The sequence below is a fragment of the Cetorhinus maximus genome, unplaced genomic scaffold (genome assembly GCF_964194155.1).
Source record: "Cetorhinus maximus unplaced genomic scaffold, sCetMax3.hap1.1 HAP1_SCAFFOLD_1147, whole genome shotgun sequence".
NCBI classification, from domain to species: Eukaryota; Metazoa; Chordata; class Chondrichthyes; order Lamniformes; family Cetorhinidae; genus Cetorhinus; species Cetorhinus maximus.
Genome location: NW_027597089.1, coordinates 55,001 through 78,971, shown reverse-complemented (window position 1 = coordinate 78,971; position 23,971 = coordinate 55,001). Strand labels below are relative to the sequence as shown.

Below are 23,971 nucleotides of genomic sequence, written 5' to 3'. Positions count from 1 at the left end.
CATTACCCACACTGCTGTTTGTGGGTTCTTGCTGTGCACAAACTGACCACCGCGCTTCCTAGATTAACACTGGCGACCGCACATCAACAGCTACCTCATTGGCTGTCGACCACTTCGAGGCATCTGGTGGTCGTGGAAAGGGCTCTGCAAATGCAAGCCTTCCTTCAGAATTTGACTCCGAGCTGTCCGAACTTGCACACAAAATGGCCTCACGAGGCAGGTTCCAGAGAGCGAGGAGCGACTTACGGAACCGTAGAGCAGAGGATGAGACAACATCCTTCAGCCGAAGGGAGGATATAAGCCTGGAGAGTGGGAAGGGAGGCACCTTTTAAGGCAAGATCAGGAACCTAACCCGGCCCCCTGCCCACTCAGCATGGAACAGGTCACATGTTCTTTTATTCGTTCACGGGACGTGGGCACCACTGACACGACCAGCATTTACCGCCCACCCTAATTACCCCTTGAGGAGGCAGTGGCGAGCCACCTTCTTGAGAAGTGAGGGGCTTGCTAGACCATGAGGGCAGTTAAGAGCCAACCACATGGCTGTGGGTCTGGAGTCACGTGTAGGCCAGGCCGGGTAAGGACGGCAGATTTCCCCTCCCTAAAGGGGGCATTAGTGAACCAGATGGGGTTTTTTATGACAATCGATGATGGTTTCATGGTCACCATTACAGCGGCTGGTTATTTTATTCTGGATTTTAATTAACTAACTGAACTTGAATTCCCTTAGCTGCTGTGGTGGGATTTGAACCCAGGTCTCCAGGTTATTAGCCTGGGTCTCTGGGTTATTAGCCCAGTAACATGACCAGTAGGCTTCCGCACCCTATGAGCACCAACGAAACCCTGGGCCCCGGGAGCAAATTTGGCACGGATCCGACAGGCTCCACACCCACCCATAATGCGCCGCGAGATGGGCCAAACGAGAGCCAAGTGGGACTTCTGCCCCCCTCACCTGCCCCCTCACCGGGGATTGACCGGCAGCTCCGTCAGTCCCAGCAGCGCCAAGAGCGCGCCAGTGGCTGCTGCCGGTACTGCGACGAGAAAGCAGGAGGCCCATGGATCCACGGAGCAGGTTAAGTCCGGGGCATGGAGGGTTTGAGCAAGTCAGGGAGGGGAGTGCGGGGGGGGGGGGGGGGGGGGGGGGGGGGTTTGGGGTGTTTAAGGTTACCCGACCCCCCACTCCCCGATTGGCAAAGGGCAGCCCCTGAAGATCGAACCCCCTCCCTTACTTCCTGCCCTTTTGACGAATATTGTAAAAAAATCGGCTGTCCACTCCTGTCCATGCCAACCATTTTATGGCGTGGGCAGTGTATTATCGGAGTCAATTGGCTTGGTAACAAGCCTAATTGACCCTTAATTATTCATTTAAATATGGCGGGCGGGTTGTCGATTTATGTGCCTCTCCCCCCACCCCCCCCCCCATATTGTGGGAGTGGGTTCGGTGGTTGGCTGGGTGGTGGGGTGGGCAACCCCCTTGCCCAAAACACACCCGGCAGGGGGGCACATAAAATAGAGAGCCCCCTGTTTATACAATGAGGGGAAAATAGTTATCTGGCGAACTCAAGTGAATCGTCCGATGTGTCGGCTTGCAAGGTAACCGAGGTGGGGAAAGAGTTATAATCCAATCGCACCAATCTATACATGCATCACTGATATCTCCTCCACACGAGCAGGGAGCCAAGGCCTAAGAAGAAGGGCCGAAGTTTCACCGCAGACCAGGCAAGCGAGGCCTCACAATTGGCCTCGCCACCTCCGGGCCAAGAGGGAGGGGACTCTGTCCGTGAACAAACCGACTTGCGCTTCTGTAGCACCTTTCACCTCGGGACATGCCGCAGTTTCCGACGTGACTGCGGTGGCTTGTCGTCAAAAGCCCATCCGGTTCACTTGGTGTCCGCTGAGGGAAATCTGCCGTCCTTACTTGGTCTGGCCTACGTGTGACTCCAGGTCCACAGCAACACGGTTTGACTCCCAACCGGCAGTAAAGCGTTTCGAGACATCCTCAGGGTGCTAAAGGAATTGCAAGTCATACGAGCGTACGATTAGGAGCAGGAGTGAGGCCACTCGGTCCCTCGAGCCTGCTCCGCCGCTCAATAAGATCATGGCAGATCTGATTGTTAGCACCCACCTACGCCCCACCCCATAACCTTCCACCCCCTTGTTTATCCAGAATCTACCTAGCTCTGCCTTAAAAATATTCAAAGTCTCTTTTGAGGAAGAGGGTGCCAAAGACTCACGATCCTCTGAGAGAAAAAATTTCTCCTCACTCCTCATCTCTGTCTTAAATGGGTGACTCCTTATCTTTAAACAGTGACCCCCTAGTTCTAGATTCTCCCACAAGAGGAAACCTCCTCTCCACATCCACCCTGTCAAGACCCCCTCAGGATCTTGCATGTTTCAATCAAGTCACCTCTTACTCTTCTAAACTCCAGCGGATACAAGCCCTGCCTGTTCAACCTTTCCTCATAAGACAACCCTCCCTTTCCAGGTATTAGTCTGGTAAACCTTCTCCGAACTGCTTTTAGGTCATTTACATCCTTCCTTAAATAAGGAGACCGGTACTGTCCAGATGTGGTCTCACCAGGGCCCTGTACAACTGAGGCATAACCTCCCTACCTTTATGTTCAATTTCTTTCTCTTTCAAAAGTGTTTCGCAGCCAATTAAGTTGATTTTTTTTTGAGGCCCGGTCACTGTTTGTAATCAGGAAACCCGGCAGCCAATTTGCGCATGGCAAGCTCCCACTAATGAGATAATCAGGTCATCTGCTTTCTTATTAAATTATGTTGGTTCAGGGGTAAATATTGGCTAGGAAGAACTCCCAACTATCACCTCCCCCACCACCAACACCACCCCCGCCTCTCCAATCTCCTTTGAAATAGCAGCCTCGGCATCATTTACGCGCACCCGAGAGGGCAGACGCTTCAATGTTCTGTCAGAAAGACAGCACCTCCGACAGTGCAGCACTCCATCAATACTGGCACTGGGAGTGTCAGCCTAGGTCTTTGCTCATTCATTCGTTCACAGGGTGCTGGCTAGGCTGGCATCTATTGCCCACCCCTGGTTGCCCCTTGAGGAGGTGGCGGTGAGCCGCCTTCTTGAACGGCTGAGGTACACCCACGGTGCTGCCAGGGAGAGAGCTCCAGGATTTGGACCCACGAAGGAACCCAAGTGCCTAAGTTACTGGAGCGGGGATCAGTCTCACAACTTTTGCACACGGCAGTGTGCTGACACAATGTTATTATCCAGGTAGAGGCAGTGGAGGGGGTTGGGGTGGTGTGGAGGCAGTGTTGACCAGCAGTCACGCAACTGGGTCCCAACAGGGGAAAATGCCTAAAGAACCGGTTGTTGGCGGGGGGGGGCAAGGAAATTGGCCAAAGTAAGTGTGTGTTTGCGTGGGCCTGTCCCTTTAATTAGCACATAGCCCGCAGGCCTGAATTCCTTAGCTGTGATGCCGGTGTCAGATGTTGCGCCTGCTGAACAGCCTTGAAATACGATCCCCCCCTCCCGGCTTCACAAGAGCCTCAGCGTTCCTTCCCCTGCACCCCACCCAGCCCCCAGGTCCCTCAGCTCCTCGCTCGCGAGATCCTCGGCAGACCAACCCGCCCAGCAGCGCGGATAGACTCGCTCCAGATCGACAACTCACACCCAGCGTCCACTAAACAAAACAGTGGGCACCGCCAGGAAACGGGGCAAGTGCTGAACGGGAGGCATGGTTACACTCAGAGAGAGAGAGAGAGAGAGAGAGCAATATTCATACGCAGAGAGAAACACTCGCATTTATATAGCGCCTTTCACAACCACCAGGCACCTCAAAGCGCCTTACAGCCAATGAAGGACTTTTATTTTTTGAAATGTGGTCTCTGCTGCGATGTAGGAAACGTGGCAGCCAATTTGCGCACAGCAAGATCCCACCAACGGCAATGCGATAATGACCCAGATCATCTGGTTTTTTTTAAGTGCTGTTGATTGGGGGATAAATATTGGCCTCAGAACATCAGGGAGAACTTCCCCCTCCAATGGGCACTTAGAGATGGGCAATTAGGGATGGGCCAGCCAGTGATGCCAGTGTCCCATGAACGAATAAATACAATTTTTAAAAGATTTCTCTGCGGGAGTTGATCACCCAGAGTTGGACCCGCGCTGCAAGACAGTCGCCCAGGGTGCGGGTTAAGAGGCCAAGACCAGGTCATTTTAAAAACTTAACATAGATGCTGGAAATACTCAGCAGGTCTGGCAACCTGCGTGGAGGGGGAAACAGTTAACATTTTGAGTCGGGGAAGAGCGGTCCTCTGAAACATTAGACGAGTGGTATTCTCCACTAACAGGATGCTGCCCGTCAAGCCAAAAATATGTTGTGCCGGTCAGATCACACAAACGGGCAAGGTGATATATGGATTGCAGTGCCGGTGTGATGCCAGGTATGCACGTCCCAACAATTGGCGGATCGCATCCAACAGCACGTCCCTTTTGGCTGTTCGCCAACCGGCAAAGTGCTTGACCGTACCCAATCAGTCCGTGCTTGCAAGACTGAAAACATTGTGTCCAGCATTAGATAGGATTCCGCACCGAAAACCAACTGAAGATGGTCAGTCTGGTTCACAGTGCTGGAACAGTCACTTACACATGCTAGAAGCCACGTGTAATCACACACAGGGCCCCGTGCTTTGCAGGCCAGAAGGAACGTGTCCACACTTTGCGCCCTTTTTCAACTAAACTAAAGCTTAGGGAACGAGCATCCCCTGGTTCATTCACCAGGGCAATGCCTTGACCAGAGCCGACCCCTGTGGTTTGAATCTGACCAAAGATGGTCGGTTCACTGTTCCCTGCTGCATTCTCCAAGGCAATGCCTCCACCAATCAGAGTTCAACTGCCTTCCAATCAGCACTCTCCTCTCATGCGGTATAAATTGTTGTTCCCCCACTACTGTTGGTAATTTCTTGCGAGCTATCCCGATAAGTGCAAGCTGAAAAGCTTTGGTAGTGTGTCTTTTTTCAGCAATACTCGAGTTCTGCTCTACCGAAAGACTATTTTGCTTTCATTTAAAAACACCTCAATTCAAGGCCAACAAGGGTTTGCAATCAAGTTCTCTGTCAGTTCGGAGAGCTAAAAGGTCCCAAGGCCCACAATGCAAGACACCACATCAAGCAAGTGGATGCTGCTGTCAGTCCAAAAAGATGCTCTGTCTGCCACGCAATTGAGCAACGCTGTGCATGAATTTCAGCACTCAGTGCTATGCCAGGGCCGTAGGTTGTACATCCGCCAGGGATTGGCTGGTCGAATCAAACAACACGTTCCTCCGGCTGTTTATGATAGGTACAGTATTCAGACCATACTCAGCCAGCCCCCGCTTGTAACACCCAACACAAAACGTCTACTGTTAGACGTGATTCTGCAATTGGGCAGCACTCACTGAACAATCCCGAGTGCGCTAATAGCTACACTAACAACCAATTTAAGATGATCAGTCATGCTCGTAACGTGGTTCATTTACCCTACTGGAAGTGACATGCATCCTCTGCAAGAAGAAGAGGAATATGTTCAAGCCATGCGCCTTTTTGTAAATTACCTAGAGGCTTGGGGAGCCTGCTTTCTCCAGGCTTACGCCTCGGCCAATCAGAATGGACGTGCCAACAAATCAATACCCTTTTCTCCTGTGGTATAAGTTGTTGTGATTCTTTGAGGATTTGGCATTCTTGCCTTTGTCCTGATGAGTACAAGATGAAAAGCTTTGGCAATGCCTCTCTTTTTTCACCATTATTCAAGTGGAGGTTTTGGTGACCTCCAGCTAGGATTTTATAAGGCTTAAGGAGTATGAGAAAGGGAGGTCTGAGGGAGATGGGGAGATCCATAGCTTAGAGATCCCAGGACACAAGAGAGAAGGAGCCAGAGCACTAACCATGGGAGAATCAGTAAGACATAGTAAGACTTGTTGGCATGGGTTCAGCTGCAACAGCAGTTGAGAAGCTCGACACGATCCAGGCTAAGGCAGCCCGCATGGTCAGCACTCCACCCACCGCCTTCAACATTCACTCCCTCCACCACCGACGCACAGCGGCAGCAGTGTGTGTACCCATCTACAAGATGCACTGCAGCAACTCGCCAAGGCTCCTTCGACAGCACCGCCCAAACCCACGACCTCTACCACCTAGAAGGACAAGGGCAGCAGACACATGGGGAACACCATCACCTGCAAGTTCCCCTCCGAGCCACTCACCATCCTGACTTGGAAATATATCGGCCGTTCCTTCACTGTCGCTGGGTCAATATCATGGGGGCTCCCTCCCTAACAGCACAGTGGGTGCACCTACACCACAGGGACTGCAGCGGTTCAAGGCGTCGGCTCCACCACCACCTTCTCAAGGGGCAATTAGTTACGGGCAATAAATGCTGGGCCCAGCCAGCGACGCCCAGATCCCGAGAACAATTTTAAAAATATTATAGTTTCCAGAGCTCTCAGCGGCGTCCTGGCCAACGTTTTTCCCTCCACTAACATCACCGAAACAGACGATTGTGGTCGTTATCACACAGCTGGTCGTGGGATCTTGCTGTGTGCAAATTGCCTTTCTCGTTTCCTGCAAAGTGCTTTAGGATGTCCTGAGGCCATGAAAGGCTCAGTGTAAGTGCCAGCCTTTCATTCTGGGACGTTACTGGTACGGAATGGCTGTGCCTGCCTATGTATAACAACAGTCACCATCTTTTTCAAACGATTCGTTATCTGAAGGATTCAGAGTTCCCAAACTCACATCTCCTCCACCTCAAAGACTTTCACCTCCGTATTATCATCATGTCCCTGCCTCAGCCACAAACTCAATTACATCAAAGCTCCCCTGTCTCCATCCTCTACCCACTGTAGACACCACCTCATCCAAAACACTGTTGGTCGCATCTCCTGTAACATAGGAAGATGAGAAATAGGAGCAGGGGTAGGCCATTCGGCCCCCTTGAGCCTGCTCTGCCATTCAGCACGGTCATAGCTGATCTTGGACTTCAATCCCACTTTCCCGCCCGCTCCCCGTATCTCTTAATTCCCTTAGGGCCTTAAGATCTATCAATCCCTCACGCTTGAATATGCCCAAAGACTGAGTGGCCCCAGCTCTCTGGGGTAGAGAATTCCAAAGATTCACAACCCTCTGAGTGAAGAAATTTCTCCTCGTCTCAGTCCAAAATGGTCGACCCCTTTATCCTGAGACTGTGACCCCCGCGTTTTAGGAACACAGGAGCAGGAGTAGACCATTCGGCTCCTCGCACCTGCTCTGCCATTCAAGAAGACCATGGCTGACCTTCCACCTTGATGCAATTTTCCCGCGCCACCCTTTGATGTCTTTAACGTGTAGAAATCTATCAATCACTGTCTCGAACATCCACAGCTCTCTGGGGTGGAGAATTCCAAAGATCCTTTGAGATTTGGAATTCTTGCATTTGTCAGTGTGAAGAAATTTCTCCTCATCTCAATCCAAAACGGCAGACCCCTTATCCTGAGACTGAGACCCGGTGCTCCAGTGGGGGAAAACAACTCAGTATTGACCCTGTCAAACCCTTAAGAATTTTATACGTCTCAACGAGATAACCTCTTATTCTTCTAACCTCCAGAACATATAAGGCCCAGTCTGCCTCAATCTCTCTTCTTAGCGGTCAGTCTAGTGAAGCTTCCTTCCGAGGATACTATGGGAGACCAAATTGTTTATCACTTTGCAATAGGACTCACTTGCCCTTCATCCCTATCCTCACTGACAAGCATTAACTCCTGGTCGCCCAAAGCCTCAATTTTTAAAATCCATACTCTGGTGTACCTCACCACCCCCCCCCCTCTCCCCCCCCTCCAAGTGTCACAAAGCTCCCTCCTCCTTATGCTCTCTGCTCCTCTGACCAGCCTGTTGTCCATCTCCGACGCCCATCACCTCACCATTGGGCAGCCGGGCCTTCAGCCTGCCATCGTCTGGAGGTTTTTTGCCTCTTTTCCTTTAACACCAGTCTTAAAAAAAATAACCACAGGTCTTTGAACGAGCTACATGTCGCTTCCCCTCATGCACCCAACCCCACGACCGTGCGTATTGGCTTCACACACAAGGAGACACGAAATAGGAGCAGGAGTAGGCCATTCGGCCCCTCAAGCCCGGCTCCCCCCGTTCAATAAGATCATGGCTGATCTGACTGTGGCCTCAACTCCACTTTCCTGTCCACCCCTCCCCCAACCCCCCCACAATAACCCTCGGCTCCCCTGTCTATCAAAAATCTAACTCAGCCTTGAATATATTCAATGACCCAGACTCCGCTTGTTCTCTGGGGAAGAGAATTCCAAAGGCTAACAACCCTCTGAGAGAGAAAAAAAATCCTCCTCATTTCAATCCTAGAGCCTTAATTCTTAAACCGTGCCCCCTATTACTAGATTCCCCCACAAAAGGGAACATCCTTTCAGCATCCACCCTGTGAAGACCCCCTCAGAGTCTTGTGTGTTTCAATAAGGTCACCTCTCATACTTCTAAACTCCAATGGGTACAGGCCCAACCTGCTCAACCTTTCCTCGTAAGATACCCCATTCAGGAATCAGTTGAGTGAACCTTCTCTGAACTGCTTCTGGTGCAAATGTAGCCTTTCTCAAGTAAGGAGACCAGAACTGTACATGGTACTCCAAATGTGATCTCGCAAAGGCTCATTTCCCCCCTAGGAAGTTCCCTGGGACACGTTTCCACATTGAAGCAGCCAAGATGGCACACAAAAAGGGTGAGTATTATCAGAAAAAGGAAAATTGAAAATTAATTCAAATAAATTCCAGCCCTTTCCTTTGGGGCGATTTACAGCTCCCAGAATCAGACACATCATCTTCGGAGAAACAGAAAAACATAACGCGGAATCAGATAACACACTGTTGCTTTGTGTTTGTAACAAAACCTCATTAAACACAGAACCACCTGCTTTGGGTTTGGTATTAAATCAACCCTCATCTCTCTGATTCAAGCCAGAGCTCTGGCATCAAAGCAAGGCGCAGGATCAAACAGGGTGGAAAGTAGTAGATAATCTCAGCCCCTGTGACTTTGGGAGGGGCTGGCATAATTGTCCTCGGTAACCTTGGATCGAGCAGGAGAAAATATAATCAAAGTCGAGTGTGTGAAGAGAGAGGGGGGGTGGGGAGAGAGAGAGAAAGGGAGTGCCAGAGAGTGAGAAAGAGAGAGAGAGAGACAGAGAAAAAGACAGGGAGGGAGGGGTGAGAGAAAAGTGAGAGAGAGAGAGACAGAGAAAAAGACAGGGAGAGAGGGGTGAGAGGAAAGTGAGAGAGAGAGAGAAAAAGACAGGGAGAGAGGGGTGAGAGAAAAGTGAGAGAGAGAGAGAGAGAGAAAGACAAGGAGAGAGGGGTGAGAGAAAAGAGAGAGAGAGAGTGAGAGAGAGGAGTGAGAGAGAGTGAGAGAGAGAGAAAGAGACAGGGAGAGAGGGGTGAGAGAAAAGTGAGAGAGAGAGAAAAAGACAGAGAGATGGGTGAGAGAGAGAGAGAGAAAAAGACAGGGAGAGAGGGGTGAGAGAAAAGAGAGAGAGAGAGTGAGAGAGATGAGTGAGAGAGAGAAGAGAGAGAGAGAGAGAAAGAGACAGGGAGAGAGGGGTGAGAGAAAAGTGAGAGAGAGAGAGAAAGAGACAGGGAGAGAGGGGTGAGAGAAAAGTGAGAGAGAGAGAGAAAAAGACGGAGAGAGGGGTGAGAGAAAAGTGAGAGAGAGAGAGAAAAAGACAGGGAGAGAGGGGTGAGAGAAAAGAGAGAGAGAGAGTGAGAGAGAGGAGTGAGAGAGAGAAGTGAGAGACAGAGAAAGAGACAGGGAGAGAGGGGTGAGAGAAAAGTGAGAGAGAAAGAGAAAGAGACAGGGAGAGAGGGGTGAGAGAAAAGTGAGAGAGAGAGAGAAAAAGACGGAGAGAGGGGTGAGAGAAAAGTGAGAGAGAGAGAGAAAAAGACAGGGAGAGAGGGGTGAGAGAAAAGAGAGAGAGAGAGTGAGAGAGAGGAGTGAGAGAGAGAAGTGAGAGACAGAGAAAGAGACAGGGAGAGAGGGGTGAGAGAAAAGTGAGAGAGAGAGAGAGAGAGAAAAAAGACAGGGAGAGAGGGGTGAGGGAAAAGAGAGAGAGAGTGAGAGAGAGAAGTGAGAGAGAGAGAAAAAAACAGGGAGAGAGGGGTGAGAGAAAAGTGAGAGAGAAAGAGGGCATGAGGGAAAGAGAGTGAGGCAGAGTCAGGGTGAGAGACAGAGAAAGAGATAGGAAGAGAGTGAGAGACAGAGGGGAGTGAGAGAGAGTGTGTGAGAGAGAAAGAGAGTGTGTGCATGAGAGAGAGTGTGTGAGAGAGTATGTGAAAGAGCAAGAGAGAGCAGGAAAGAGTGCAAGGGAGAGGGCATGAGAGGGAGAGAGTGTGAGAAAGAGAGAGCATGGGAGAGAGCACGAGGGGGGAGAGAGAGTGCGAGGGGGGAGAGAGAGCGCGAGGGGGGAGAGAGAGCGCGAGGGGGGAGAGAGAGCGCGAGGGGGGAGAGAGCGCGAGGTGGGGGAGAGAGCGCGAGGGGGGAGAGAGAGAGCGCGAGGGGGAGAGAGAGCGCGCGAGGGGGAGAGAGAGCGCGCGAGGGGGAGAGAGAGCGCGCGAGGGGGAGAGAGAGCGCGCGAGGGGGAGAGAGAGCGCGCGAGGGGGAGAGCGCGCGAGGGGGGAGAGAGCGCGAGGGGGAGAGAGAGCGCGAGGGGGAGAGAGAGCGCGAGGGGGAGAGAGAGCGCGAGGGGGGAGAGAGCGCGAGGGGGAGAGAGCGCGAGGGGGGAGAGAGCGCGCGAGGGGGAGAGAGGGGCCTGATGGAGTCTGTAGCCTCAATTAAGTTCTACCTGGTTCAGACACACCCCACACTCACACCCTCCAGTTCCCCTGAACGCTGGCCCCTGCACATCACCATCCTTTCATTTCCATCAAAGCTCCATTCTTAAAGAGAAATGGTTCTGTATCAACAAGGGCTTTATGGCTTGAAAGCCCAAAGCTCCCCAAGTGTGACGACAGACAGCAGGGGGGTGGGGGAGCAGAGCGGCTGTTTCACTGGGCCTGCTCGGCCGCTGACCCGCGAGGGCGCGTTCGCACCGATCCCCCACGTCGAGAAACAGGCCGAGGGCTGTGACATTTTACAACTTACCGAAGCCAAGGCCTTGCCCAGAGCATCTCCCGTCTGCGAACCTCCGCCTGTGGTACCTCTGCTCCCTACGTTCAAAAAGGGAAAAGTGCAATTACTCCATAAAAAAGAGGCAGAGGGGGGGGAGGAGGGGAGGGGGGAGGAGGAGGAGGAGGAGGAGGGACACAAGCTATCCCCAAACTTGGAATGGTTCAGGACCTACCCATCAGGTTTTCGGAAGTGTTGAGGGGTGGCGTGTGCGAGGAGGTAACAAAGGGTGTTGAGGTGTTGCCACTCCGATGGAAGCTTGCCACTGGCGGGAGAGTAGAGTTGACATCTGACGGAGGGTAGGGCTGAAAGGACACAGGCGACATGAGCAGGTTAAAAGGCATCCGGGGACCGAGCGAGAGGTTTCGGTCCCCCCTCTCCCCCCACCGCCCTGGTAAAAACCGGTTCAGGAGGACTCCCCCCTTTTTGACAACAGAGCACCGATCACAGCAAAGTCAATGGCCGTCGGGTGTACCCGGGGATGGGGTTGCTGCACAGGAGCATTTACCAGACAAAAAATGGCGTTAGTACCAGGTGACCTGGTCAAGAAGAGCGCTTGTGTTTTCAACAGTCCTTCGAAACATCCAAAGCAATTCGCAGCCAACAGAGTACTTCTGAAGTGGAGTCACTCTGGTAGGGAAAGCAGCAGCCAATTTGCACACAGCAAGCTCCCACAAACAGCACTTGAGCTCGCGGCCAGATTATCCGTTTTTTTTATATATATCGATCTTGGTTGAGGGATAAATTTTGGCCTCAGGACATTGGGGAGAACTCCCCCACCCCCACCAACCCCCTCCAGCCCCCCACCCCCCAGCTCTTCTTCCAATGGCGGCCGTGGGATCTATTACACCCACCTGAGAATTCAACGGTGCCTCGGTTTAACGTCTCATCCAAAAGATGGAACGTCCGACAGTGCAGCACGCCCTCAGCACTGACCCTCCGACACTGCGGCGTTTCCTCAGTACTGACCCTCCGACACTGCGGCGTTCCCTCAGTACTGACCCTCCGACACTGCGGCGTTCCCTCAGTACTGACCCTCCGACACTGCGGCGCTCCCTCAGTACTGACCCTCCGACACTGCGGCGCTCCCTCAGTACTGACCCTCCGACACTGCGGCGCTCCCTCAGCACTGACCCTCCGACACTGCGGCGTTCCCTCGGTACTGACCTTCCGATGGTACAGTGCTCCCTCAGTATTGACCCTCTGACAATGCAGCACTCCCTCAGTACTGACCCTCTGACAATGCAGCACTCCCTCAGTACTGACCCTCTGACAATGCAGCACTCCCTCAGGACTGACCCTCCGACAATGCAGCACTCCCTCAGGACTGACCCTCCGACAATGCAGCACTCCCTCAGGACTGACCCTCTGACAGTGCGGCACTCCCTCAGGACTGACCCTCTGACAGTGCAGCACTCCCTCAGGACTGACCCTCCGACAGTGCGGCACTCCCTCAGGACTGACCCTCTGACAGTGCAGCGCTCCCTCAGTACTGACCCTCCGACAGTGCGGCACTCCCTCAGGACTGACCCTCCGACAGTGCGGCACTCCCTCAGGACTGACCCTCTGACAGTGCAGCGCTCCCTCAGTACTGACCCTCCGACAGTGCGGCACTCCCTCAGTACTGACCCTCTGACAGCGCGGCGCTCCCTCAGTACTGACCCTCCGACAGTGCGGCACTCCCTCAGGACTGACCCTCCGACAGTGCGGCACTCCCTCAGTACTGACCCTCCGACAGTGCGGCACTCCCTCAGGACTGACCCTCCGACAGTGCGGCACTCCCTCAGTACTGACCCTCCGACAGTGCGGCACTCCCTCAGTACTGACCCTCTGACAGCGCGGCGCTCCCTCAGTACTGACCCTCCGACAGTGCGGCACTCCCTCAGGACTGACCCTCCGACAGTGCGGCACTCCCTCAGTACTGACCCTCCGACAGTGCGGCACTCCCTCAGGACTGACCCTCCGACAGTGCGGCACTCCCTCAGTACTGACCCTCCGACAGTGCGGCACTCCCTCTGGACTGACCCTTTGACAGTGCGGCACTCCCTCAGTACTGACTACTAAAAATTTGGAATTAAAAGTCTGATGATGACCACAAAACCATTGCTGATTGTCATTAAAAACTACCTGGGTCACTCATACCCTTTGGGGGAAGGGAAATCTGCCGTTCTTACCCGGTCTGGCCTACATGTGACTCCAAACCCATAGCAATGTGGTTAACTCTTAAAGTGCCTCTGAACAAGGGCAATTAAGGATGGGCAATAAATTCTGGCCTAACCAGCGATGCCCACATCCCATGAACGTATAACAAAAAATGCAGCACTTCCTGAGTACTGGCACTGGGAGTTTCAGCCTGGACTTTGGGCCCAAGGCTCTGGAGAAGGATCCGATCCCATGACCTACTGGCTCAGAGGCAGGAGAGAGCAACCCACCGAGCCACAGCAGAGGCTCTAAATCTAATTGACTCAGATGACAGATGTGCCCCGTGTGCTGGGGCCACAAAGGCCAGGTTTATCCCAGGCTCAGTTCCCCGCGGGAGTGACAGGGTGGGCAGTGGGGCTGGAGAGAAGGCATTCGCCGATTCTGGTATGGACGTTAGTGAGCAGTGCCCAAAGTGAGGCTCGGCACCCGTGATTAGAATCGCCCTGCTACCCAGCGACGACCACACCCCCCCCCGCCCCCGCCACACCCCCAGAGCTCGCGCATGGATGTCGGGATGAACTCAGCCGTGCTGCCTCCCTTAGCCAAATAGCCCAAGAACTCTTCCCGTAAGGCTTCGGTAGGGGAAACTGGAGGGGCATTCCCCCCCAAGGCCAGCCGGGGCCCTGAGAGGCGACCCCCACACCCCCACCACCACCCCACCCCCCGACACCACCTCCCCCAGTCCCCACGACGAACCGAACCGACAAGTGAGGCAAAGTGGAACTCACCAGGCGCTCGTGGGCGTGGAGCTGGCTGTAGCTGTTTGCTTGACTCATGTGCGACGAGGGCCCGCCTGGGACCCCCCCGTAGTTGGCTTGGCTGATCCCGCCGGGCGGAGCCCACAGTTCCGAGGAGGTGTGATGACCGTCTGAGGAGAGGACAGAGGGAGGAAGGAGTGAGATTCTCCAGAAATCCAAGCCCTTCCCAATTTTCCAGGCCACGTTTGTAACAGTACAGCCGCAGGAGGCGGCAATTCGGCCCATCATGCCGGTGCTGGCTCTTGGAAGGAGCTATCCAATTAGTCCCACTGTCCCTCTGCCCAGCTCCTTCCCCCCATCACCCTGCCAATTTTTCCCCTTCAAGTATTTATCCGATTCCCCCCTTTTTGAAAGTTCCTATTGAATCTGCTTCCACCGCCCTTTCAGGCAGCGCCTTCCAGATCACAACAACTCCCTGTGTCAAAAAATAAATTCTCCTCGTCTCCCCCTCTGGTTCTTTTCCCGATTCTCTTCAATCTGTGTCCCCCCTCTGGTTACCGACCCTCCTGCCCAGTGGAAACCGTTTCTCCTTATTTACTCTGTCCAAAACCCCCTTCCTGATCCGAACGCCTCGATTCAATCTCCCCCTTAACCTTCTCCGCTCCGAGGAGAACGATCCCAGCTTCTCCCAGTCTCTCCAAATGGACTGAAGTCCCTCATCCCGGGTCCCATTCGGGATAAATCTCCTTCCACACCCTCTCCGAGGCTTTGACACCCTTCATATGGGGGGCCTGGAGTTAGACACAGTGCTCCAGCTGAGGTCTACTCCTCACTGCAGCCTGTTTTGTTCAGTTTAGCCCATACTTGAACTGATTTCTATGGAAAATGCCCCAGTTGAGTGCGCTCAGCAGCTCGGAGTTTACTCAGCGAGCGCCTTTTGTAAATTCATTTTGCGGGATGTGGGCTTCACTGGCTCGGTCAGCATTTATTGCCCATCCCTAATTGCCCCCTTGAGGAGGTGGTGGGTGAGCCGCCTTCTTGAGCCGCTGCAGTCCCTGTGGTGTAGGTACACCCACCGTGCTGTTAGGGAGGGAGTTCCAGGATTTTGACCCAGCGACAGTGAAGGAACGGCCGATATATTTCCAAGCCAGGACGGTGAGCGGCTTGGGGGGGAACTTCCAGGTGGTGGTGTTTCCCATGTGTCTGCTGCCCTTGTCCTTCTAGATGGTAGAGGTTGTGGGTTTGGAAGGTGCTAGAGAAGGAGCCTTGGTGAGTTTCTGCAGTGCATCTTGTAGATGGTATACACACTGCTGCTACTGTGCGTCGGTGGTGGAGGGAGTGAATGTTTGTGGATGGGGTGCTCATCAAGCGGGGCTGCTTTGTCCTGGATGGTGTCGAGCTTCTTGAGTGTTGTGGGAGCTGCACTCATCCAGGCAAGTGGAGAGTATTCCATCACACTCCTGACTTGTGCCTTGTAGATGGTGGACAGGCTTTGGGGAGTCAGGAGGTGAGTTACTCACAGCAGGATTCCCAGCCTCTGACCTGCTCTTGTAGCCACAGTGTTTATGTGACTAGTCCAGTTCAGTTTCTGGTCAATGGTAACCCCAGGATGTTGATAGTCGGGGATTCAATGATGGTAATGCCATTGAATGTCAAGGGACGATGATTGGATTCTCTTTTGTTGGAGATAGTTATTGCCTGGCACTTGTGTGGCGCAAATGCTACCTGACTCTTGTCAGCCCAAGCCTGGATATTGTCCAGGTCTTGCTGCGTTTGGACATGGGCTGCTTCAGTATCTGAGGAGTCACGAGTGGTGCTGAACATTGTGCAATCGTCAGCGAACATCCCCACTTCTGACCTTACGATGGAAGGAAGGTCATTGATGAAGCAGCGTTGATGAAGATGGTTGGGCCGAGGACTGAGGGTGCACAGACCAGCTGGGCCCAGATTCGAATGTCAGGCTATCGGGATTTAGCTGCCTGGTCTCGGCAGAGTGATCACTACAGCTCAGTTATGCAATGGGAGAGAGGGGGAAATCAAATTGGGTTCTCCCTCCTGGTTACTATCCTGTAGAGTGTAATGGGCGGGAAATGTGAACCTCCCACTTTGGCAGGAAGAATAGAAAAGCAGCAGATTATTTAAATGAAGAGAGATGACAGAACTCCGAGGTGCAGAGGGATCTGGGTGTCCTGGTACATGAATCACAAAAGATTGGTATGCAGGTACAGCGAGTGACTAGGAAGGCAAGTTGAACGTTGTAGTTTATTGCGAGGGGAATGGGATATAAATTAGGGATGTTTTGCTGCAGTTGTACAGGGCGTCGGTGAGACCACATCTGGAGTACTGTACACAGTTTTGGTTTCCTTATTTAAGGAAGGATATAAATGCATTAGAAGCAGTTCAGAAAAGGTTCATTTGACTGATACCTGGGACGGGGGAGAGGGAATGTTATCGTATGAGGAAAGGTTAGACAGGTGGGGTCTGTATTCATCGGAGTTTAGAAGACTGAGAGGTGATCTTATTGAAACACGTAAGATCCTGAGGGGACTTGACAGGGCGGACGCTGAGAGGATGTTCCCCCTTGGGGGAGAGACTAGAACTCGGGGACACAGTTTAAACAGAAGCGGTCTCCCTGTTAAGACAGAGATGAGGAGGAATTTCTTCTCTCAGAGAGTCGTGAATCTTTGGAACTCTCTTCCCCAGAGAGCGGTGGAGGCTGGGTCAATGAGTATATTTAAGGCTTAGGTAGATAAGATTCTTTACTAACAAGGGAGTTAAAGATTATCGGGGGAAGGCAGGAATGTAGAGTTGAGGCCACAATCGGATCAGCCATGATCTTATTGAATGGCGGAGCAGGCTTGAGGGGCCGAATGGCCTACTCCTGCTCCTAATTCGTATGTTTGTACGAATCCTGCTTCTTACAAATACATCCAGATGTTGAGTGCGGCCACATTGGGCTCTGCTGTGAGGCACCTCGCTGTTAAATAGCTTACCAACGTGCTTGCCAACGCTCGCCCGCCTAGGCTTGACAACGAATAATGGGCACTTGAGTTCGACCCCTGGGATGAAGGGAAGGTTGAGCAGGTTGGGCCTATACCTGTTGCAGTTTAGAAGAATGAGAGGTGATCTTATGGAAACATAAGACGATCCTGAGGAGACTGATAGGGGCTGTTTCCTCTCGTGAAGGAATCTAGAACGAGGGGGACACAGTTTAAAAATAGGGGATCGCCCACTTAAGATGGCGAGGAGGAGGAGTATCTTCTCCCAGAAGGTCATTAGTCCGTGGAATTCCCCTTTCCCAGAGAGCCACGGAGGCCGGGTCGTTGAATATATTCAAGGCCGAGTTAGACAGAGTTTTGATCGACGAGGCGGGGTCGAGCGTTATGGGGGCGCAGACAGGAAAGCGGAGAGGAGACCACGATCAGATCATGCCATGATCATATTGACTGGCAGAGCAGGCTCGAGGGGCCGAATGGCCTACCCCTGCTCCTCATTCTAATGATCTTATGCACCTTCTGCCTGGCAACACACTCGCAAGGATGTAATCCAGGAGTAGCCACCCAGGGTAATTGAGGGAGGAGGAGGGGCGTGGAGTGGGGAAGGTAGGATGGAACAGACCAGGCGTAGCCTAATGGTCACTTTAACAAAACATAGCAAGTTTGGGGCATCGGTACAAACAATGAGGGGGGTAAAAAAAAAAAGCCCCTACATTCCAACAACCTGTTAAAAGAGTCACCTCACCTGGCAACAGGAATGAGCTAGAAAGCATACTGGTGGGAGCCTTGGGGGACAGATAATTCGAACATTCCTTGAGCTCATCAGAGTTCTGCGACTGGGCATAGACCTACAGAGCAGCAGGGGGAGCAAGGAAAAGAGAATTATTACACTGGATATCTGGAATTTTCAAAAACAAATAGTTTCACTCGTTAGCCTGTGGTCTGAAGCCAGCTTCCTGACGACTGTCCACCATCCTGGCTCATCTCGCGTACACAGCAAGCTCGCACACAATCAGCAAGTCATCTGCTTTTTTTTTAGTGATACTGGCTGAGTACTGACCCTCCGACAGTGCTGCACTCCCTCAGTACTGACCCTCCGACAATGCAGCAATCCCTCAGTACTGACTGTCCGACAATGCGGCACTCCCTCAGTACTGACCCTCCGACAGTGCGGCACTCCCTCAGTACTGACCCTCCGACAGTGCGGCACTCCCTCAGTACTGACCCTCCGACAGTGCGGCACTCCCTCAGTACTGACCCTCCGACAGTGCGGCACTCCCTCAGTACTGACCCTCCGACAGTGCGGCGCTACCTCAGTACTGACCCTCCGACAGTGTGGCACTACCTCAGTACTGACCGCACTACCTCAGTACTGACCCTCCGACAGTGCGGCACTCCCTCAGTACTGACCCTCCGACAGTGCAGCACTCCCTCAGTACTGACCCTCCGACAGTGCTGCACTCCCTCAGTACTGGCACTGGGAGTGTCGGCCTGGATTACGAGCTCAAGTCTCTGGAGTGGCGACTCGAACTCATGTCCTCCTGACTCAGAGGCGATAGAGAGAGAGAGAACGCGTATGACTCACTAGACCTGAGCTGTCAACTTGCTGGAATTGAACTGAAGCTGACGGCCAGCTCCAGGTTATTGCCTCGGCCCTTTTAAGTGTTGGGCTCCAAAGTTGTCTCAGGACAGCAATGCGAGGACGGCGTGAGGGACACTCAAGTCCGCTGCGATACCCGGCGCCGTCCCACATTGTCCCCGCCTGCCATTCACCATCGTGTTTCTGAGAGACGGATAAACCCATGAGGAGTGACCTCCCCATTCGCACGGACTCGAAAATCCCACCTGGAAAACGCTGAAAAGCAGCTGATAGTCAAGCAGCTGGTGCCAACCCACCATGCAGATGGACAGGATTGTGGCAAACAAGCAGCATTAAAGGAACCACGCCACCGTTAACCAGGGACAGAGGGTCCCGGCTCGCACCCACCCTCGGAGACAGCGCACAGCGCTCGGCCGAACCCGCGAGCGACGCAGGCAGTGTGACCACCTGCTGTACACACGTGGAAGATGAGGAATGATGTAAGGTCAGAAGTGGGGATGTTCGCTGAGGATTGTACAATGTTCAGCACCGTTCACCACTCCTCAGTTACTGAAGCAGCCCATGTCCCAATGCAGCAAGTCCTGGACAATATCCAGGCTCGGGCTGTCAAGTGGCAAGTAACATTCGCGCCACACAATTGTCACGAACTGACCATCTCCAACAGGGGAGAATCGAACCATCGTCCCTTGACATTCAATGGCATCCCCATCACTGAATCCCCCACGATCAACATCCTGGTGAGCAGAAACTGAGCTGGACCAACCATATAAATACTGCGGCTACAAGAGCAGGTCAGAGGCTGGGAATCCTGCGGTAAGTAATTCACCTCCTGACTCCCCAAAGCATGTCCACCATCTACAAGGCACAAGTCAGGAGTGTGATGGAATATTCTCCATGTGCCCTGATGAGTGCAGCTCCCACAACACTCAAGAAGCCCAACACCATCCAGAACAAAGGAGCCCCGCTTGATTGGCACCCCCTCCACAAACATTCACTCCCTCCACCACCGACGCACAGTAGCAGCAGTGTGTGTACCATCTACAAGATACACTGCAGCAACTCACCAAGGCTCCTTCGACAGAACCATCCAAACCCACGACCACTATCATCTAGAAGGACAAGGGCAGCAGATACATGGGAACACCACCACCTGGAAGTTCCCCTCCAAGCCACTCACCATCCTGGCTTGGAAATATATCGCTGTTCCTTCACTGTCGTTGGGTCAAAATCCTGGATCTCCCTCCCTAACAGCACCATGGCTGTACCTACACCACAGGGACTGCAGCAGTTCAAGAAGGCAGCTCACCACCGACTTCTCAAGGGGCAATTAGGGATGGGCAACAAATGCTGGGCCTAGCCAGCGATGTCCAAATCCCATGAATGAATTTTAAAAAGCCACTCACCACCCTGACCTGGAAATATATCGGCCGTTCCTTCACGGTCGCTGGGTCAAAACCCTGGAACTGACAGCACGGTGGGTGTACCTACACCACTCGGACTGCAGCGGTTCAAGAAGGCGGCTCAACACCGACTTCTCAAGGGGCAATTAGGGGTGGGCAATAAATACCAGCCTTCAATACGCACTCCCTCCACCACCAACGCTCAGTGCCAGCGGCAGGAGAAGCCGCTCCTGTTATCCTGAAGCCGGGACACCGGGAGAACATCGATAAATGTCACGGCAGACAACATTTAACATCAACTCTGAAATGTTGCATGTCCGACAAGGCAGCACTTCAGCGCTCCTGCAGTGAAGTATGGGCCTAAATCGTGTGCTGAAAGTTCTAACGTTGACAATGGTCCCAGTTCCTGAGCACTAATCCAGCTCTGTACCCTTATGGGGCAGGGCAGGAAGCAGAGCAGGGCACCTGGCAAGTGACTCGATGTAAAAATGCTGAACCTCAGCAGGCCTTGCTGACCAGGTTAAGGAAGAAACAAGCAACCTGCATTTCTCCAGCGTCTTTGGGCAACCTCAGGTTGTCCCAAAGCTGCTTCACAGCCGGCGAAGCACTCTGAAGGCGAGCGCTTGTTGTAATGTAGGACACCCGGCAGCCAATTTGCGCACAGCAAGCTCCCACAAGCAGCAAACGTGATAATGACACATTGATGTCGCTTGAGGGTTAAATAATGGCCCCAGGACATCGGGGAGAACTCTATCAAACTCGCGTCCCTTTTCCAGTGGTGGTTATGGGATTTTTATGTCCTTTCGAGAGGGCTGACTGGGGCCCTTGGTTTAATATCTCCTCTGAATGATGTCACTTCTGACAGTGCAGTGCTACTTCAGTGCTGACCCACTGACAGTGCGGCTCTCCCTCTGTCAGTGCAGCACCCCCTCAGTGCCGGCTCTCCGGCAGTGCAGAACTCCCCCGGTACTGACACTCCCACAGTTCAGCGCTCCCTCTATACTGATCCTCTGACAATGCAGCACTGCCTCTGTACTGACACGCCGACAGTGCAGCACCCCCTCAGTACTGACCCTCTGGCAGCTTGGCTCTCCCTCAGTACTGACCTTCAGACAGTGTGGCACTCCCTTATTACTGACCCTCCGACAGTGCGTCACTCCCTCTGTACTGACCCTCCGACAGTGCAGCACTCCCTCAGTACTGACACTCCTACAGTTCAGCACTCCCTCTATACTGATCCACTGACAGTGCAGCACTGCCTCAGTACTGACCCACCGACACTGCGGCACTCCTCAGTACTGACCCTCCGACAGTGCGGCACTCCCTCAGTACTGACCCTTCGACAGTGCGGCACTCCCTCCGTACTGACCCTCCGACAGTTCAGCACTCCCTCAGTACTGACACTCCTACAGTTCAGCGCTCCCTCTATACTGATCCACTGACAGTGCAGCTCTGCCTCAGTACTGACCCACCGACAATGCATACTCCCTCAGTACTGACCCTCCGACAGTGCAGTGCTCCTTCCATACTGACCCTTCGACAGTGCGGCACTCCCTCAGTACTGACCCTCCGACAGTGCAACGCTCCCTCAGTACTGACCCTCCGACAGTGCGGCGCTCCCTCAGTACTGACCCTCCGACAGTGCGACACTCCCTCAGTACTGACCCTCCCACATTGCGGCACTCCCTCAGTACTGACCCTCCGACAGTGCGGCACTCCCTCAGCAATATTGGAAGTGTCGGCCTGGGTTATGGGGGCTCAAGACCCTGGAGTGTGGAGCCCAGAAGCCTCAGAGGGAGAGTAACCACCCGCTGACTCACATCAAGCACGGTAAAAGCACTTTAGGATAATCGTCCAATGCTAAAGAGTATTGGCTCAAGTTTCTCCTGTGGTGAACTGATAGTACACTAAAATAAGCGGAGCTATTGGGCTGATTATGGAAGGCGTACTGCCAATCTTGTTATTTCTTTATATTTTAACAGCTTGTGGAAAATTAACCATTAATAAAATCTCTTTAAACTGTAGGAGCGAAATCCTGACATTCACCCAATAAATGTCTTGCCTGTTATGGCACTGTGCCCTCCAGGCCTGTGAGAAAATCCACATGAGCACCAAATAACATAATTCAGCCTCTTCTAGATTGGGCTATGTACATAGAACAGCAAAAACCAGTAGCAAGGATCCCTTCATGGGATGTGGGTGTCGCTGGCAAGGCCGGCATTTGTTGCCCATCCCTAATTGCCCCCTCGAACTGAGTGGCCTAGCTCGGCCATTTCGGTGGGGGGGGGGGGGGGGGTGGGGGGGTGGGGAGCAGTTAAGAAGTTAAGAGTCGACCACATGGGCTGTGGGTCTGGAGTCACGTGTAGGCCAGACCGGGTATGGACGGCAGGTTTCCCTCCCCTAAGGAGGTAACTCTTTCGAGTTATCAACAGATCGCATGTAACTCTTTCGAGTACAATCACAGTTCTTGGTTTCCGGGAGTGGGACATGAACCCACAACCCTCTGATTCAAAGGCGAGGGTGCTATGAACTGAGCCACAGCTGACACCTCGTTCCCCTGAGGAGGTACCAGTGAACCAGATGGGTTTTTAATAACGATCCAGGATGGTTGCCATGGTCACCATTACCGACACTAGGGCCCGGAATTTTCCGGTCCCGCTCGGAGTCGACGGACTTTTGGCTGGCCCGTCAAATTTTCCATCCCATTTCCGCGATTCGGGCAGGACCGGAGAAACCCGGCCTGGCTTTTAATTCCGGATTTTCATCCGTTGAATTTAAATTCCACCAGCTGTCGTGGGGGGATTTGAACCCCGTGTCCCCCAGAGCATCAGCCTAGGCCTCTGGATTGCTAGTCAAGTGACATCACCACTACGACACCATCTCCCCCAAGTCAGCAATGGTCTCTCTCTCTTTGCCCCCCCCCACCTCCTCCTCCCACCCCCCTCCTAACCCCCCTTCCCCCCTCCTCCACACAATCTATCTTAAAAATTCAATTTGTCCACTCCCCTACCCCAAGGAGTGAGATTCCACAATTGTACCTCCCCACAGCCAAGAACAACATTTTACGCTGTACTTTTAACATGATAAAACATCCCAGGGCGCTTCACAGCAGCGTTATCAGACAGAATCTGACCGTGAGCCACATGAGGAGATATTAGGGAATGGTGACCAAAAGCTCGGTCAAAGAGGTCGGTTTTAAGGAGCGTCATAAAGGAGGAGAGAGACAGAGAGAGGGAGAGAGAGAGGGAGACGCGGAGAGGTTTAGGGAGGGAATTCCAGAGCTCAGGGCCCCCCAGGCAGCTGAAGGCACGGCCGCCAATGGTGGAGCGATGGGAATCGGGGGGATGTGCGAGAGGCCGGAATTGGAGGAGCGCAGAGATCTCGGAGGGTCGTAGGATGCTGTAGCGATAGGGAGGTGGTGCGAGGGAACAGAGGAATCTGAACACGGAGATGAGTTTTAAATCTGAGACGTTGTCAGACTGGAAGTCGATGTGGGTCAGTGAGCACCATCGGCGTTGATAGAGATTGGGACATGCTGAGAGTTAGAGGGGGAGACAACAGCGCTTTGGATCCAGATCACTTTTGCTGTACTCTGAATAAGCTGGCTTTGGCCCTAGTGCTGGTTTGTTGACCCACATTTGCATCCCTTTGAGATGGTGTGGGGGTGGCAGAGGAGAGACAGGGAGGAGACCCAAACAAAATAATCACTTGAACTTCCTGCTCCTAACTGCTCTCTAGGGACCCCAGCTGAAAAAGTGTGTCTGTGAGAGACAGAAAGAGACAGAGAGAGTGTGCGCGCGCGAGAGAATGTGTCTGTGTGAGAGTGTGTGTGTGAGAGAGAGAGAGAGAGTGTGAGTGTGTGTGAGAGTGAGTGAGAGAGATAGCATGTGTGAGAGAGTGCGCATGTTAACAAGTGTGTGTATG

At 53.0% G+C, this 23,971-nt stretch overlaps 1 protein-coding gene across 1 annotated transcript in view; it reads right to left on the bottom strand.

Moving 5' to 3' along the window:
- Positions 1-23,971, bottom strand: part of LOC144675765 (transcription factor 12-like) — a gene marked incomplete at its 3' end in the record, with an annotated part of 66,282 nt that overhangs the window by 22,439 nt on the left and 19,872 nt on the right. Inside the window, exons 2-5 of the mRNA XM_078536363.1 lie at positions 17,793-17,895; positions 14,082-14,221; positions 11,327-11,456; positions 11,128-11,192 (exon numbers count right to left, since the gene is read on the bottom strand). Coding sequence (XP_078392489.1) covers positions 11,128-11,192; positions 11,327-11,456; positions 14,082-14,221; positions 17,793-17,895 — 438 coding nt within the window. The remainder of the gene's footprint in view (positions 1-11,127; positions 11,193-11,326; positions 11,457-14,081; positions 14,222-17,792; positions 17,896-23,971) is intronic.